Below are 14,140 nucleotides of genomic sequence, written 5' to 3'. Positions count from 1 at the left end.
CCCTAAAACAATCCCTCAGACCCCTATTACAGGCCGCTGGACTACAGACTGTTTTTGCAACATTAAAAGTGTTAAAATGTTAAATTTTACTGTTACTACACTAGTGTTGACTCACGCTTCCATGCCACTGACTGGGACCGTCCACCATCTTTAAATGGAATAACTGATGCCTACGTTGTTGTCATAATGTGCTCATGTGATCTTCTTCATCTGTTCAGGTCTTCAGCTACACTGGGACACCTGTCCGTCACTTGAGTATTAATTAGCTGTGATGTTTCCAACTTCACCAGTGAGGAACGATGAATCTGCAGCTTTTAAACTTTAACAACTTTAGGTTATAAATATTTTTTTCTCTGTCTTTTATGGCTTTGAATGTTTGAGCAACCTGTTGTCAGATCACTAACAACAGTGGCAGTAGTGGTGTATTGAATTGAGAAAGAAATGGTTTATTCAAAACATACTCTTATAGGGAGTGGAGGGCAGTAATGTGGTGGTTTTATGTTGCATGAAAATACATAAATTGTGGTCCTGCCTCAGCAGTCTCCCCCTAAATCACAGCAAATGTTCCACATTGAAAATGAACGTATAAACTTGGTTTTAACGTCTTAAGATGCAAAACTATAACACAATACTTACATTGTACATATATGTATATATATATATATTTGCTTTAAGAGTACCATAAAGAGGCTTAAACCTGAATTTCGTTATATAACCTTACGTTGTAAATGATTAAATAACCTTGAATCCTTGAATAACACAAAGAAGAAACTACACACTGGCTGGCTTGTGATAGACAGCAAACAATCCACAGACAGAGAGAAAAACAGATACGTTTGCTGAAAAACTGGTTTTTAATAGAATCCCACAGACAAACTGTCAGTACTGATGGAAACTTAGTTTGATTTATAAATCACCCCATTCATACAAACAGGTTGTGTTAAAAAAAACAGTGGACATGATAATAAAAAGAGACATTCAGATGGAGGCAATGAAATATGTTGCTGTGAATAATGTGTCTTAAGGCACTGCTGGCCTCCTGTGGATCACAGACCACGATCGGCATTCAGGCATAAAGTGTTGAATTTAACTTAAATGTATTTAACCTTAAATAAAAACAGACATGAAATAATAAGTATGTAGGATGTTAATGTAAAAAAAAAAGGCCATTTTATTTTGAACTCAACTGAAGAAAAATCTGCCAATTAATTAATCAAATGACATAAACTTAGCTGGCACAAATTATGATAATTCATTGGTTCTTTAAGTCATTGTTTACGATTACAGCTTCTCAGTTATTTGCTTAGTCCCCCATGATAAAAACCAACAATGGGTATTATAAATGGAGATTTTACTTTAAAAAAAATGTATATTACAGTTGAAATCAACATGATTTAAATTTCCACATTATTATTCTCATGTGATTTCTTTTAAACCAAAAACACACGGAAGAGAATTTTCCTTGTTATTTTTGAAGTTACAGAAGTGGTAGATTCATGTGGAAATAGCATCCGTTGGTAACACTACACCAACACAAACAGAACTTAAAAACCAGTGCTGGTTATCTGTCATCCATTCATTGTTATATTATTGTTCACAGAGAAGCCGAACTCTTTGAGAAGCCTAACTGTTCTTACAAAAACTGCAAATTCAACATTTTCAGTGCGAGGAATTATAGAAAAAATATATCTATATCTATGTTTCTCTGTTAATTTGTTACGTGTATAACATTTTTCATAATCACCAAAAGTTTTTCAGAGATATCAGGTAGGTACAGTTGCTTGTTACATGACTGAAAAATAAAGCACAGCACCATAGAGTCAGGAAAAAGCAAACCTATAATATACAAACGCATAGAAAATGATATAAAGAAAGAAGCAGGGATTAACCTTCAACCAGTTTGTTTTGTGGAAACAAAGTGTGACAGTGTAGTGTGGCAATATTACACTTCTTGACTTAATAGGAAGTATTGTAACTATCCCCATCGTGCATTTAAAAACAGCGAGGCTGAGGCAACACGTTTTGGTCATGTATGATGCTGACTGCAGTAAGTAGTGATCAAGGCTCTCTGAGTGATAAGAACCCAAAACCAGAACTTCTACTATAAGGATCACTTTCAGGATTTTTCTCTAATCCTTTTCTTGCTCTTCACTTCTCCACTTCTTTTCTACCTTCCACTGCAGGACGTAAATAATAGGAGCCAGGCATCAGCTCAGGCGTTTGATTGTATAAGCCTGAACATGTTAGGCAGTCATTTAAAGGTCCAGTGTGTAACATTTAGGAGGGTTTATTGGCAGAAGTAGAATATAATATTCATAGGTATGTATTTCATTAGTGTATAATCACCTGAATATGGGGATCATTGTGTTTTTGTTACCTTACAATGAGCCATTTTTATCTACAAATGTTTCTACAGTAGCCCAGAATGAACAAACCAATCACTGGCTGAAGACCGTTTCAAGTTTTTACGCCCACTGTAGTTTAGGTTAAGTTAGGTTCACCGCTAGATGGCACTTAATCCTACACACTGGTCCTTTAAAAGTACACAGGTACAGTTTTACCATACCATATCTGACACATTACCAGTAAGAAACTACTTTACAGAAATGCCAACTACGTGGAAGATATATGTTTGAGGTCATTTTGAAAGAATCTCAGCATTGAATCGTTTGACCACCAGAGGGCAGGGATGAGAATCAAACGCATAAAGTCATGGTGGAGTTTTCAGAACAACTTCCAGGTGGTGAGTATGTACATTTCAAGCTTTTTTTACTTTAACGGGGATAACCCGAACGCACCATCTTTCTGTCCTTCGCTACAGTGTCTGTTTCTCATTCTTCCTCCATCTCTCAAACTTACATATGACTCGTCTCTCTGAAGGATTCTGCCAGCACAACTGTCGGCATCTCTCAAGCTGCTCTTTTTGCCAAACCAGATCTGCAGTAGATCTTATGAGACCTATTCAAAATCAGTGCAAGTCCAGTCGTGGGAACGCATTCGTTGCCTGTTTCACACCCTGAAACAACTTAGCAGCGTGTCTGATATCCCAACTCTGGGATTTCTGGAAAACATGAGCTGTGGTTTTTGTTTGCAGCAGTTCCTGTTTTATCTGGATCCATTAGGTCAGATCCGATCAGAGTTGGTTTTCCTCAGTCCAATCAACCTTCCCGTCTAAGGAAACCTGCTACGAATCCACGACACAAACCTCTGCTTCTGTCTGTGTGGTCACCTGTCTGTCCACCCATCTGTCTGTGGTTAAATCCCCTTCTTCTCTCCCCCAACCCTCCTTCTGCCTCTTGGCGAGGTCGCTAGCGATAGCCAGCGCTCCTCCTTTCAGGAACCGGACGAAGTTCTCACCAACTAACGGCCCCATGGCGTACATGCCCGGTCCGTCTGCCGTGACCACGTTGTTCGTGAATGGGTCGACCTCGATCGGGTTCCTCCGGCACGAGATTGTCTCGTTGGGGTCGATGCCGAGCGAGCGGCCATTGTCATCCAGAAAGGAAAGGTTTGGGTGAGCGCCGATCAAAACCAGGGCCTTGGAAACCTGGACCACCGTCCGCTGGCCCGAGTCAGACTCCAGAACGCACTTCTGGTCGGGTCGGAACGCCACGACCCTGTAGCGTGGGAAGCTCAGGTAACCCGGGTAGGAGGAGGGGGACGAAGACGTGGTGGAGGAGGATGGAGGGAGGGAGGAAGGGGTGGAGTGGTCACGGAGGTTCTGAGCAGGGTCGTGTGGCGGAGGGTTCGGCCGGTACTGCTGCTGAGTCATCATCTGGTGAACCTGCAGGTCAAAGGACAGGAAATAATAGTTGAGATGTAACTTAAGCCTTTAAAGTCATGCTTTTGTTGCACCAAAGCAGGACAAAAATATTAGATGAATGATCCATCAGTTGACTGAATAACTGATTGGTCAATGAGGAAAGTAATTTATCAAGCATGTGTGTTTTTCTGCAGGTTGTAGACAAGGTTACAGAAAATACACACTCCCATAAATACTGTTGCAAACATTGCAAACGTTCAGCGGCTTCAGGTATCAAACGCTCCTCACCTTGTGGTACTCTGGGTAGAGCAGTTTGGGCAGCTGGTTGAAGATCAGGCCGGGGTCTGTGACCGAGCGTCTGAAGGCGTGGTAGACTGGCGTGTTGAGATGGTGGGCGGCCAGTACCGCGTCGGCCGCTGTAAGCCCCGCCCCCACCACCAGCACCGGGTCTGACGACTGGTCGAGTTCACCTCGAGAGATGGCTGCCTCCAGCTCCCAGAAAGAGTGGCAGACGAAGGGCAGGGACTCGCCCTCCACGCCGAGCCTGGCCGGGATGTCGTGGGTCCCCGTCGCCAACACCACATTGTGGGCCAGCAGGGAGAAAGGCACCTCCTCCGAAACAGAAGACCCATCTAGCAGGCAGAGGAAGAGGGAGGAAAGTGAAGGTTAACATGCGGCCGTCTTACATTTTTTAAACAACATGCTACAACTTTAATCATGAGTGTTTTCATTCACCGTACCTCCAAGCTCTTCCCCCTCTCTGCGCTGCTGTCCCGTCACTCTCCAGCAGGGCGGCGACCCCTCATGGCTGCCGGGCTGTCTGGTTACCGAGGTGACGGTGGTTCCACAGGCGAAGCTCTGCTCCAGGGACATCTGGGAAACGTAGTGTTGGTAGTAGGAGGCTATCTCTGCCGGTGTGGCACGGTCGTTTCGTACATTTCTGGAATAAAATAAATATGAAAACACCTTTAAATACAAAATATACACAAAGATATGTTTAAATACAACACAGGAGGATTTCTTATATATAATTTAAGACTAAGAAATTATTTTACAAGATATTTACCAGAAATTGTGACATCGTTTTATTAGTTTAACATTTATATAATAAAAGAAAACACTGTTGTAGAACTCCTGTCAGTAAAACAATATGTGAAAGAGGAACAGGAACAATAAAGGTCCAATTCAAATCAGATGTTATGGTAACAAATTTCTTTTTAATGTAAATCGAGTGAGGTTCAGCTGGGACAGAGTCATTTGAAAAACAAACACATGAGTAACACACACATCCTTTGCAGCGGCCATGAATAACTCAGTTCTGGGAACTCGTCATTCCACTGGAGTTTAGATAATGTCGTATTGTTTGGAGCTAACCACAGCTCAGCTATCATTACAGTGTGGGTTCAGAGTGCGTATTCAGTCTTAATAACCTACAAATATATTAGGTGAAACTACACCAATTAAACTCAGGTTGTAAGTTATTTTCCTTTCACATCAGACTGTCAGCTAGCCAATCACTTTTAATGCAGTTATCAGAGGGATAAGCTCACTAACAACTTTATTCATGTTATCATAAACTAACACCTTTTAGCTTCGGGTTGTCGCCCAGCTAGTAACTTTAATGGCTGGTTGACAAGTTTGTTCTCGGTCTGGAGTCGACCCCGTAGCTGTCTGTTATCTCGCACATACAGCTGACTCTAACATCTTTTTGGTGTTACACAACTGTAAATGAGCCTTTTTGGAAAAATGCACGACAACCTGGTGTGTGTTTAAGGCACATGAAGAGCGGTTATGTGAGTCACATGTATTGTTAACTAAGTTTGATGGTTTTATTGTGAACAGACCTGCGTTTTTCTCTCATCCAGTCTTTCAGTTTGAGTCCAGGAAGCTCCATCCAGTTAGCCAGGCTCAGAGTCAGCATGGAGCCCTCCATGGCCTGCCAACAGCACACACACAGTTAAAGTCACTCAGCTGTATTGATCTTTATAGATTTCTATAAAAGAGGAAAGTTTCAGAGCGGTCAGTTGTCAGACATTTAAACAAACAGAAGAGTTTCAATTCAGTCTCTTTGCATCACGAGCACAGAGCAATGCCACTGTGTGCAAATAAGCAGCTCACATGGGGAACCAAAGATTGTTTGCACACATTACCATAATGTCTGCTATCTGTCTACATAGTCATGGACAAAGATCCTGTTATGCAATGTGATTCAGCATGTCAGGAATACTTTCATATTATTTCAAGTTTAAAAAATAAGTTAATGTATGTTTAGTGGATGGTATTATTCCTGTTCTGTGCTGTAATCTGAGGGCATGTGGGTTATTATTGTGAAAACAACTACAGGTGTCAGTAATGAGACATGAAACAAATTCATTCTGAGACGTCATGTGACCCAAGGGCACCTTAGAAACCAAATGTATTTGTTTATTCAAATATTCTCACACAGCAACGACATTAGTGATGATTCTACGAGGCTAACATACACAAGTCAAAAGAATATAACCATTTCAAAACTGTAAACAGACCTCATCTCTGGTATTTTAAGTCTGGAACAGACTAAATAATCAGTAATCTATAATCATTCTAGCTACTTACATGCCAGGCTCCTCCCGGCGGACCCTTCCCCAGCACCAGGTGAGGGACCGCACGCTCCGGCTCGTATCGCCATTCCAACGGAGACGTGTGGTCCAATCCGAAGTCACTGTCGGGGAGCAGCAGCGAATCAAACAGCACGGCCACGGGATTGGACGACCGCCCCTCCAACCCCTCACACAGGTACTCCAAATCCTGGGGGGAGAGAGAGAGAGAGAGAGAGAGAGAGAGAGAGAGAGAGAGACTGTGAGGAACATTTATGATCCTTCACTGAATAGATAAAGTTTTATTTTCTATTATTTCTTTGTCACAAAAACGAGCGACTGTCAGTGTGATCGTGTGTTACCTGCTCCAGCAGTGACAGGTGAGGCTGCTCTCCCAGCTTGCTGTGCAGCAGGGGGTTAGGGTGTGATGCGTCAGGTGACAGGTAGGGGGTGTAACCTGACAACAGGTATGACAGACAGATCCCTGACGGGCCGTTACCTGATGAACAGAGACGCACACACAGAGGTGAGTTTCAGTCCGTCAGGTTGTCTGAACTGAGCAATGTGTTTGGTTTCCAGTTGCACAGACAATCCACATAAAGTTCTGGTAACCGTGTTATTGTGTGTCTGTTGGTTGCTATGGTTACACCTGCAGTAATCAGGGAGTTTGGTCTTTGTAATAATAATATAATAAGAAGAACAATACCCTGCATTATTATTCTGCTTTTTTTTAAAAGCTTTGCAGACAGAAAATATGCTGTGAAATTGGAAAAATAACTGCACAGTCACTGAATGTTGAAATAAAACTCAATGGGACCGCAGCATGACTCAGCAAGTTTGAATGCTAAATATTAACTTGTACAACAAGGCAATGACTCAGCTCACACACACAGAAGCCAAATGCAAAGCAGTAAAAACTCATTTTCGCCTGCTCACAATGACTAAAGGATATCACACGTTCACTTTTCAGCAAACCAACTAAACATTTTACCACATCATCTAAAACAATTAATCCTTTCCTCATCTGCACAGACAAAAACATAACAAATTAAGGACTTTTGGAACCAGAAACTTATTATATAATATATAATATAATATTTATCTTTTTATTACAGCTTTATAAAGTTATTTGCCTGTAGATGTATTTTGAGTTTTCATTGTAAACAAACCTCTAATAAAGCACATTCTTAAGATCTAACAAACTTTCTACCACATATATTTCACACCACTTCCTGCTGTGGATGTCAACACTTCCTACGGCTATACAGCAATTAGCCTGTGTGCAATTATTAGCAATCATTGTGTTAATCCCAGCACTTTCTTCATGCACTGCGGTGTTTTATTACCTTGCTGTTTTGGCAGATCACTATGACATTTGGCGCAGAATAAATACATATTAAACATTATATTTCTTTTACTTTCAGCTCTTTTTCTTGCGTCCAGTTGCACCAGAGATGGTTGATCCATCACAGTGAACAGAAAGTCTGCTCTGAGCAAATCTAGCTGCTTCTCCTTTGGAGCTTCCCACTGCATCATCAAAATGACAAAGTGCAATTATGCATGTGTGCATGTGACACCATAGTGTGTGTGTGTGTGTGTGTGTGTGTGTGTGTGTGTGTGTGTGTGTGTGTGTGTGTGGATGTATGAGTGTGTTTCTTACCGATGATCACCACAGGCAAAATCTCTCCAGGGAGAATTTCTTTATCATGAAGATCCATTTTGACTGAGGAGAGAAAAACATAATTTATATTAATATTATTATTATTATTATTATTATTATTATTATTATTATTCCTGCAATATAATTATAATCTATGTTATCACACTATTATCTAAGACCGAGAAAGTAGAGTAACAGTGAATTAGTGAATCATTGCCAAGTCCAGTCAACAGTCGGTCAGTCAGTACATTTCCACTGACCTCTGACACACACACACACACACACACACACACACACAACAAACACACACACACACACACACACACTTCCCCAGTCTGACTTCAAAGTTGCAACTAGCAGCATGACCTCAAGTAAACAAAGACACCCAGATATGTTGGTTAAACACACACTTAAAACCACCTACAAAGTGAGAGTGCGTGTGTGTGTGTGTGTGTGTGTGTGTGTGTGTAACCTCAGGGTTAGGTGAGGCATCTACTTGAGGCAGAGATGAGAAAAGGAGATAAAACAAATCTACAGATATAAAAAAATATGTGCAATTTTTGAAAAAATGATTCTGAAAATCTACTTTGTAACTTCTCTGCTGTAATCCACAATGACAATACGTCATACAACACTAAACACCATCAACTCTCATTCATACATCTGACACTGTAAACATGATTTATTGTGAGCATTATGCGAGTTTCTGTCTCCACCCATTAAGCACACGAGGAGGATGTCAGAAGGTTTCTTTTGTTCTGCTGGAAACATTTTCGTCGTGTGCAAAGAAATACACAATAACGTGGTTTTTGCACACTTTAAATAAGACCAATAACTTTGGATGCATCACATGACTTATGCTAGGCAGGGTCAGCCGCACAGACGGTTTATTCAGCGTATCACAGGATGCTAACGGCCCAAGGTCCCGCTGGCAGCAGTCAGCTCATATTTCACCACAACATGCATGTGCACAAACAAGGACCAGCTCCTCTCGTTAAGTTAGAGTTCATTTAAAAGGCAGCTGGATGAAACCTCTGGCTGTATTTGCAGCAGAGAGAGACAGAAACAGGTATTTATGGCGATACCTAGGGTCGGATCTTCTTTATTCTTTTCTGTAAAATTCAGCCTTGGAGAGTCTTTCATTCGCAGGATGAAAGCACCATGGCAACAACTGTCACAAAGATTCACATTTCACAGGGGCACCAGACAGGGATGGCCACTCTTTCTCTTTTTTGAATTTTTTATGGAACTTCTTCTCTGCAACAGACAACAACTTGGGATGTTTTTTGATATTTTTGACAATAGGGCTGATAAATACCTGAGTTTTAGTATTGATAATACATTTTTTTAATCCCTTTTTTAAGAAATATAAACATATATTTCTACACAATTGTTTCATTTTTATGTAATAAAGAAGCCAAAGTTCTCAAATGTTAAAAGTCACAAGAACTTTGCCTTTATACTAGTGTCCAAAATGAGGAACTAAAACTAAACGAGATCACAGACAGTCATTGATATTCTGGTATTCTTCAGACATGCATCACACAGCCTTAGTGATCAGACGAACAGCAAAAATTAAGGAGGTGCAACGCTGGTGCCAGTGGACACTTTCGCTTTCCCCTTGAAGCTCATTGTTCACATTCTTCCTGCACAGAAACAAACTCTGTCTGTCTCCACTCCCACATGTTAAAACCCAGCTGAATGCACCGGGTTGTAGGAGGTGTTAGGGGTGGCAGGAGGGCTTAGACAGACAGAGAGGAGTGAAACAGAATATACAGTAGCTCATGTCCACGGTGATCTCACTCTTATGTACACTTGCAGAGGGAGAGGCGGGGCAGCGGCAGGGGGGGAAAGCGGTGCGTGGCGGCGGCTGCTTTTAACAATCTGCAGAGTCATGCTTACACAGACAGTAAGTCGGTAAGTAAGTACAACATAAGGTCGAGAGTGAAGCAGTAGAGCAAAAGGGAGAAGGAGGAGTAAAGGAGCGGGAAAGAGGAACGAATGAACCAGAATAAGTGAAAAAAAAAGAGAGAAGGTGGGGGAGAGATAAAGAGGGTTACATAAGGGCAGTGCGGAGGTTGGCACCGAGCCCAGACCAGAGTGTGTTCCAGGGGCTTACTGGAGAGCACGCACACACACTGTACATGACTATGTGCAGCCCTACTGGCCCGGTTTACTTGTGGAATTGACTTGACCGGATAAAAGATTTTCCTTCGCTTTATATGTAAAGTATGTTGGCCGAGGAAAATGTGATTAACCCCTGATTTACAGTACAGAACCACAGTCAGTGAGCCCATTGTTCTGTGTTTATTCATAAAAAAGGGGATCATTTAGCTATCGAATAAAAAAAACTGGACGAAAAATAATGAAACCTGGAGGAAATCAGATCTGCATAAAGAGTCTGACATTTCTCTGTTTGTGTTGTCTCTCCTTTTCCACTCATTTACTATTACTGGAAACGTATTGTAAGCCGAGGCCCGTATTTACTGTAAACGGTGAGTTGTTCTCATGCAGGAAAAACTTTAATCTGCTGAGTTTTTTTTGTGTGAAACTCTATAACAATCAAAATGAACGAGCCACACAGTACGTATCAGCCCAAGGACTGTTTGCTGACCTTCAGCTCACCTGTCTCTCAGGGTTTTCCCTCCAGAAAACTGGAGACAGACACAAAATCCATAACTTCCAGCTGGGAAACTGTGGCTGCGTGTTGGCCGAAGGAGCCGTTCACTCAAATCACCAGTGACGTCTTCCACCTCCCCCACAAAACGACTCATGTTGAGATTTTCAAAATGTCATTTTTTGATGCTCTGAGCACTAAAAAGAACAACTTCACTGCCTCAAAAGGAAATACAACTTTATCTGCATTAGGGCTGTGAGTTGGCTCGTATATCGCATCAGTATCGGCGTATACGTTATGTTTTTCCGGTATATAAGGCAAAAATACTTCTTACATTACTGGTGTAATGTAATGTTTAGCTATTTATTTTATCTATATTTATTCTTTATTTTCTCAGCTTTCATTTCTAGAATTGACTGATATTGTATGTATATATTAAACTGTTTTACACGTTAAAGAATGTTTAAGTTAAATACTCTTTCGTAAAATGATTAGTTTAAGAAAGCAGCCGTCCGAGTGCTGTTGCAGAGTCGTATCAGCGCAAAATTGTTTTCATTCCAGCTCAAAACTTCACGATATGTTGATAACGGTCTCAAAGAACCCATATCGGTCTGTCTCTAGTATTGGCAAGACTGTAAAAAGTATCATGTTACAAGGGTTATATAATATATTGTGATACTGTAAGCAAGGATATAAGGATATGTTTTCATGGTTAAGTAAGGATAATAATGAGTTTTGAGTCAGCTTTTATTGTACTTTAATTTCTTTACTGTACTCTCAAATAGCTTCTTAACTTAATCCGATAACATCACACTGTCTACAATCTAAACAACAAACAAATAAAGAACTGGTTTTATTTGATTCCTGCTTCAACACGCAAAAGTGAAAGTTTACTCAAGGTAACTTATTACCAACACGGCTCTGACAGCAATGACATAACGCTACTTCCTAAGTGTGCATGCATGACCACTCACAAATATGTGTGTGGGCTTCCTTGTGCAGGCCTCAATCATTACAAACAATCACAAACACTCATAATGTGTTGACTTCCTCGGACGATGATGATGATGATGCAACTCGTGTTTTAAATCAGTTTCTCACGTTCACATAATCACAAACCCAAACCGCCACTCGAAGACCTCAAGAGCTGATAGATGTTAAATAAAGAGGAAAACAAAGACTGCAGTTTACTCCAGATTTTGCAATTAGCACGGTGGGGAAAAAACAACCCACACCCAATGAAGTCACTGACGTCCTTTTAACGAATGTCCCCACTGCTGACACAACTGTGACCTCTACCATAACTTTTAACCTCTTTTATGGAAGAAGAATAAGTTTAGATCATGTTTTTGACGTCTTTTCTGAATAAAAAAAATTTGTTTTAGAGAAAAACCAGCTTGTAGTCGTCAATGTGACTCAGGAGTCAAATTCCTCTGCTGCAAATAGCAAAGCCCTCCGTCTCATCCAGCCGCTGATGTTATTCTAATACACTCTTTTTAATTCAAGCCATCTTTAATGCCACGCAACCGTCTCTTGACACTGGCACACACTTCAGAGATTCTCCATATGGCACCTGCACTGACGCCGTCCTAAAAGCATCCCGAGGTTTGAACGATGGCTCGTCTGCCATCTGCACCAGCCAGACGGCTAATGAGATTTTAATTATCTGCCCACTGAACGACGAAAAACGCCCGCTGGAATCTGTGGAGCCGCAAAAGTCTGAGAGACAGGAGATCTGTTCCTCATAAACTGCTGTGTGATAATAAAAGATCATCAAACTTATTAGTAGTAAAAAAAGGTCTGTTGGTTAGTTTATTACTGAGTCTTACACAAGGATTTGTCACTTTTCTCTGTCTGATATCATCATAAACAAAATATTTTGGGGTTTTTTTGGTCATTTTAAGTCTCCAGGCCCGATCTTATGCATCCCAAACACAATGATTGACTGATTGACTGAAGCTCAACATTGGCGAGGGAAATACTGCTTTACTTCCTCCACTGAATTTGCATTGAAGCTGTAGTTACTGTTTATCTTTCAGTTTAAGACCTTGTATGAAAATATGATGCATTGTCGTAGATTTAAACATACAGTTAACATTAGCTCCACCTCGCCATCAATGAAATGTCTTTACACTTTCCCCCCAATGTACCAAAACACAACTTGTCTTACAGTAAGTACTTTCATTCATGTGCTGCAGCCTACTACAGTACGACTTGAAGCTATTTAACTTGAATATTTCCATTTTATACTACTTTTTTTTACTCCTTTTTACTGCACTACATTCATGTGACAGCTTTAGTTACTTTGTAGATTTTTATGATGAATACAAAACATACATAAACTAATAAATTATGGTATATTTGTATAGGTTACATACAGTAATTAAATACTTTTCAATTATTAAACACAATATACATCCTGAAATGGTCCATATTTGATATTTTGATGATAATACTTGTTGTAAGAACTATTTTTTGACACAGTTTTGCTGCTTTTACTCAAATAAAACATCCGAATCCTTCTTCCAGCACCATCTATCTATTGGAAACACTGGGAGAAGTCCCTGCCTGCCTGTCTGTCTGTCTGTCTGTCTGTCTGCAGGGACGACCCACCCACCGGCCGGTGAACTGCATGACTCACATCAGTCAGTGTGCGCTGAGGTGACCTGCCGCTCCACTGCCCTCCGTTACCATAACGCACCAGTGACTCACGTCTAACGCACACACTCCCGCATGCGCCTCACGCACCGCTTTATGAACTGCAGGTTTATACTCACAGATATTTCCTGGTGATGCGGTTCTCTCTCTGTGTGTCTGTGTGTGTTCCTCTTCCAGCTGTCGGAACCCGTTCAGAGGGGAGGAGGCTGTGTTCTGTGGAGGTGTCGGTTCGGTTCTGTTGCCTCTCAGTCAGACATTACGCAGCTTTTGTTCCGCGCTTTTTATCCGCTTTCTGTCGTACATGTGCTACGCAAAACCTCCGGTTGCCTCTCCGCGCTGCCCACAGATTATATACCGCTACAGGCAGCCCGGCCCGCCAGCCAATCAGCAGAGACCTGTTCCCTATCCCCCCTCCCTCCATACCCTCCCCTTTCCCCTCCCTCACCCATGCTCTCGTAACGAACAAAGATCGTGGCTCGAGGATGACGCAACGGGGGGCTGACTAAAACATACATTAAATTACATTTAATTAATATATATATATATATATATATATATATATATATATATATATATATATACGAGATCCAACTGCTAATTAAAAAAATAAAAAAAGAGATCAAACTTTTAATAAAAATGTATTTTTTTTTAATTGAATAAAATTAAATAAATAAATAAATACGAGATCAAACCTTTACTAAATTATTAATTAATAATAAAAAAAGAGAGGAAACTACAGAAGTGTATCGCATTCACTTGAAATTTTATTTTTTGTTTTGTTTTTCGGAGTAATTATTTGATTTTTTCAGATTAATTTATTTTTATAGTTTGGTCTTTTAGTAATTTTTTTTCTGATTTTCTGAAAA

General features: G+C 40.7%; 1 protein-coding gene across 2 annotated transcripts; it reads right to left on the bottom strand.

The window, feature by feature from the left end:
• Positions 1 to 835: 835 nt before the first annotated feature.
• Positions 836 to 13,610, bottom strand: osgn1 (oxidative stress induced growth inhibitor 1). Of its 2 annotated transcripts, XM_051414059.1 has the most exons (9): positions 13,394 to 13,610; positions 8,000 to 8,062; positions 7,758 to 7,866; positions 6,702 to 6,838; positions 6,359 to 6,550; positions 5,608 to 5,699; positions 4,504 to 4,703; positions 4,052 to 4,395; positions 836 to 3,784 (listed from the first exon to the last, which is right to left on the bottom strand). In XM_051414059.1, the coding sequence occupies exons 3-9, from the start codon at positions 7,804 to 7,806 to the stop codon at positions 3,185 to 3,187; spliced, it is 1,614 nt and encodes a 537-aa protein (XP_051270019.1). In that variant the 5' UTR covers positions 7,807 to 7,866; positions 8,000 to 8,062; positions 13,394 to 13,610; the 3' UTR covers positions 836 to 3,184. The 2 variants fall into 2 exon arrangements, with proteins under 2 accessions (XP_051270019.1, XP_051270018.1); XM_051414058.1 differs by lacking the exon at positions 7,758 to 7,866 and having other exon boundaries at positions 13,394 to 13,609.
• Positions 13,611 to 14,140: the final 530 nt, after the last annotated feature.

Source organism: Dicentrarchus labrax, unplaced genomic scaffold (assembly GCF_905237075.1).
Source record: "Dicentrarchus labrax unplaced genomic scaffold, dlabrax2021, whole genome shotgun sequence".
NCBI classification, from domain to species: Eukaryota; Metazoa; Chordata; class Actinopteri; family Moronidae; genus Dicentrarchus; species Dicentrarchus labrax.
The sequence above is the reverse complement of the archived record's forward strand: the minus strand, read 5'-3'. Positions and strand labels throughout refer to the sequence as shown.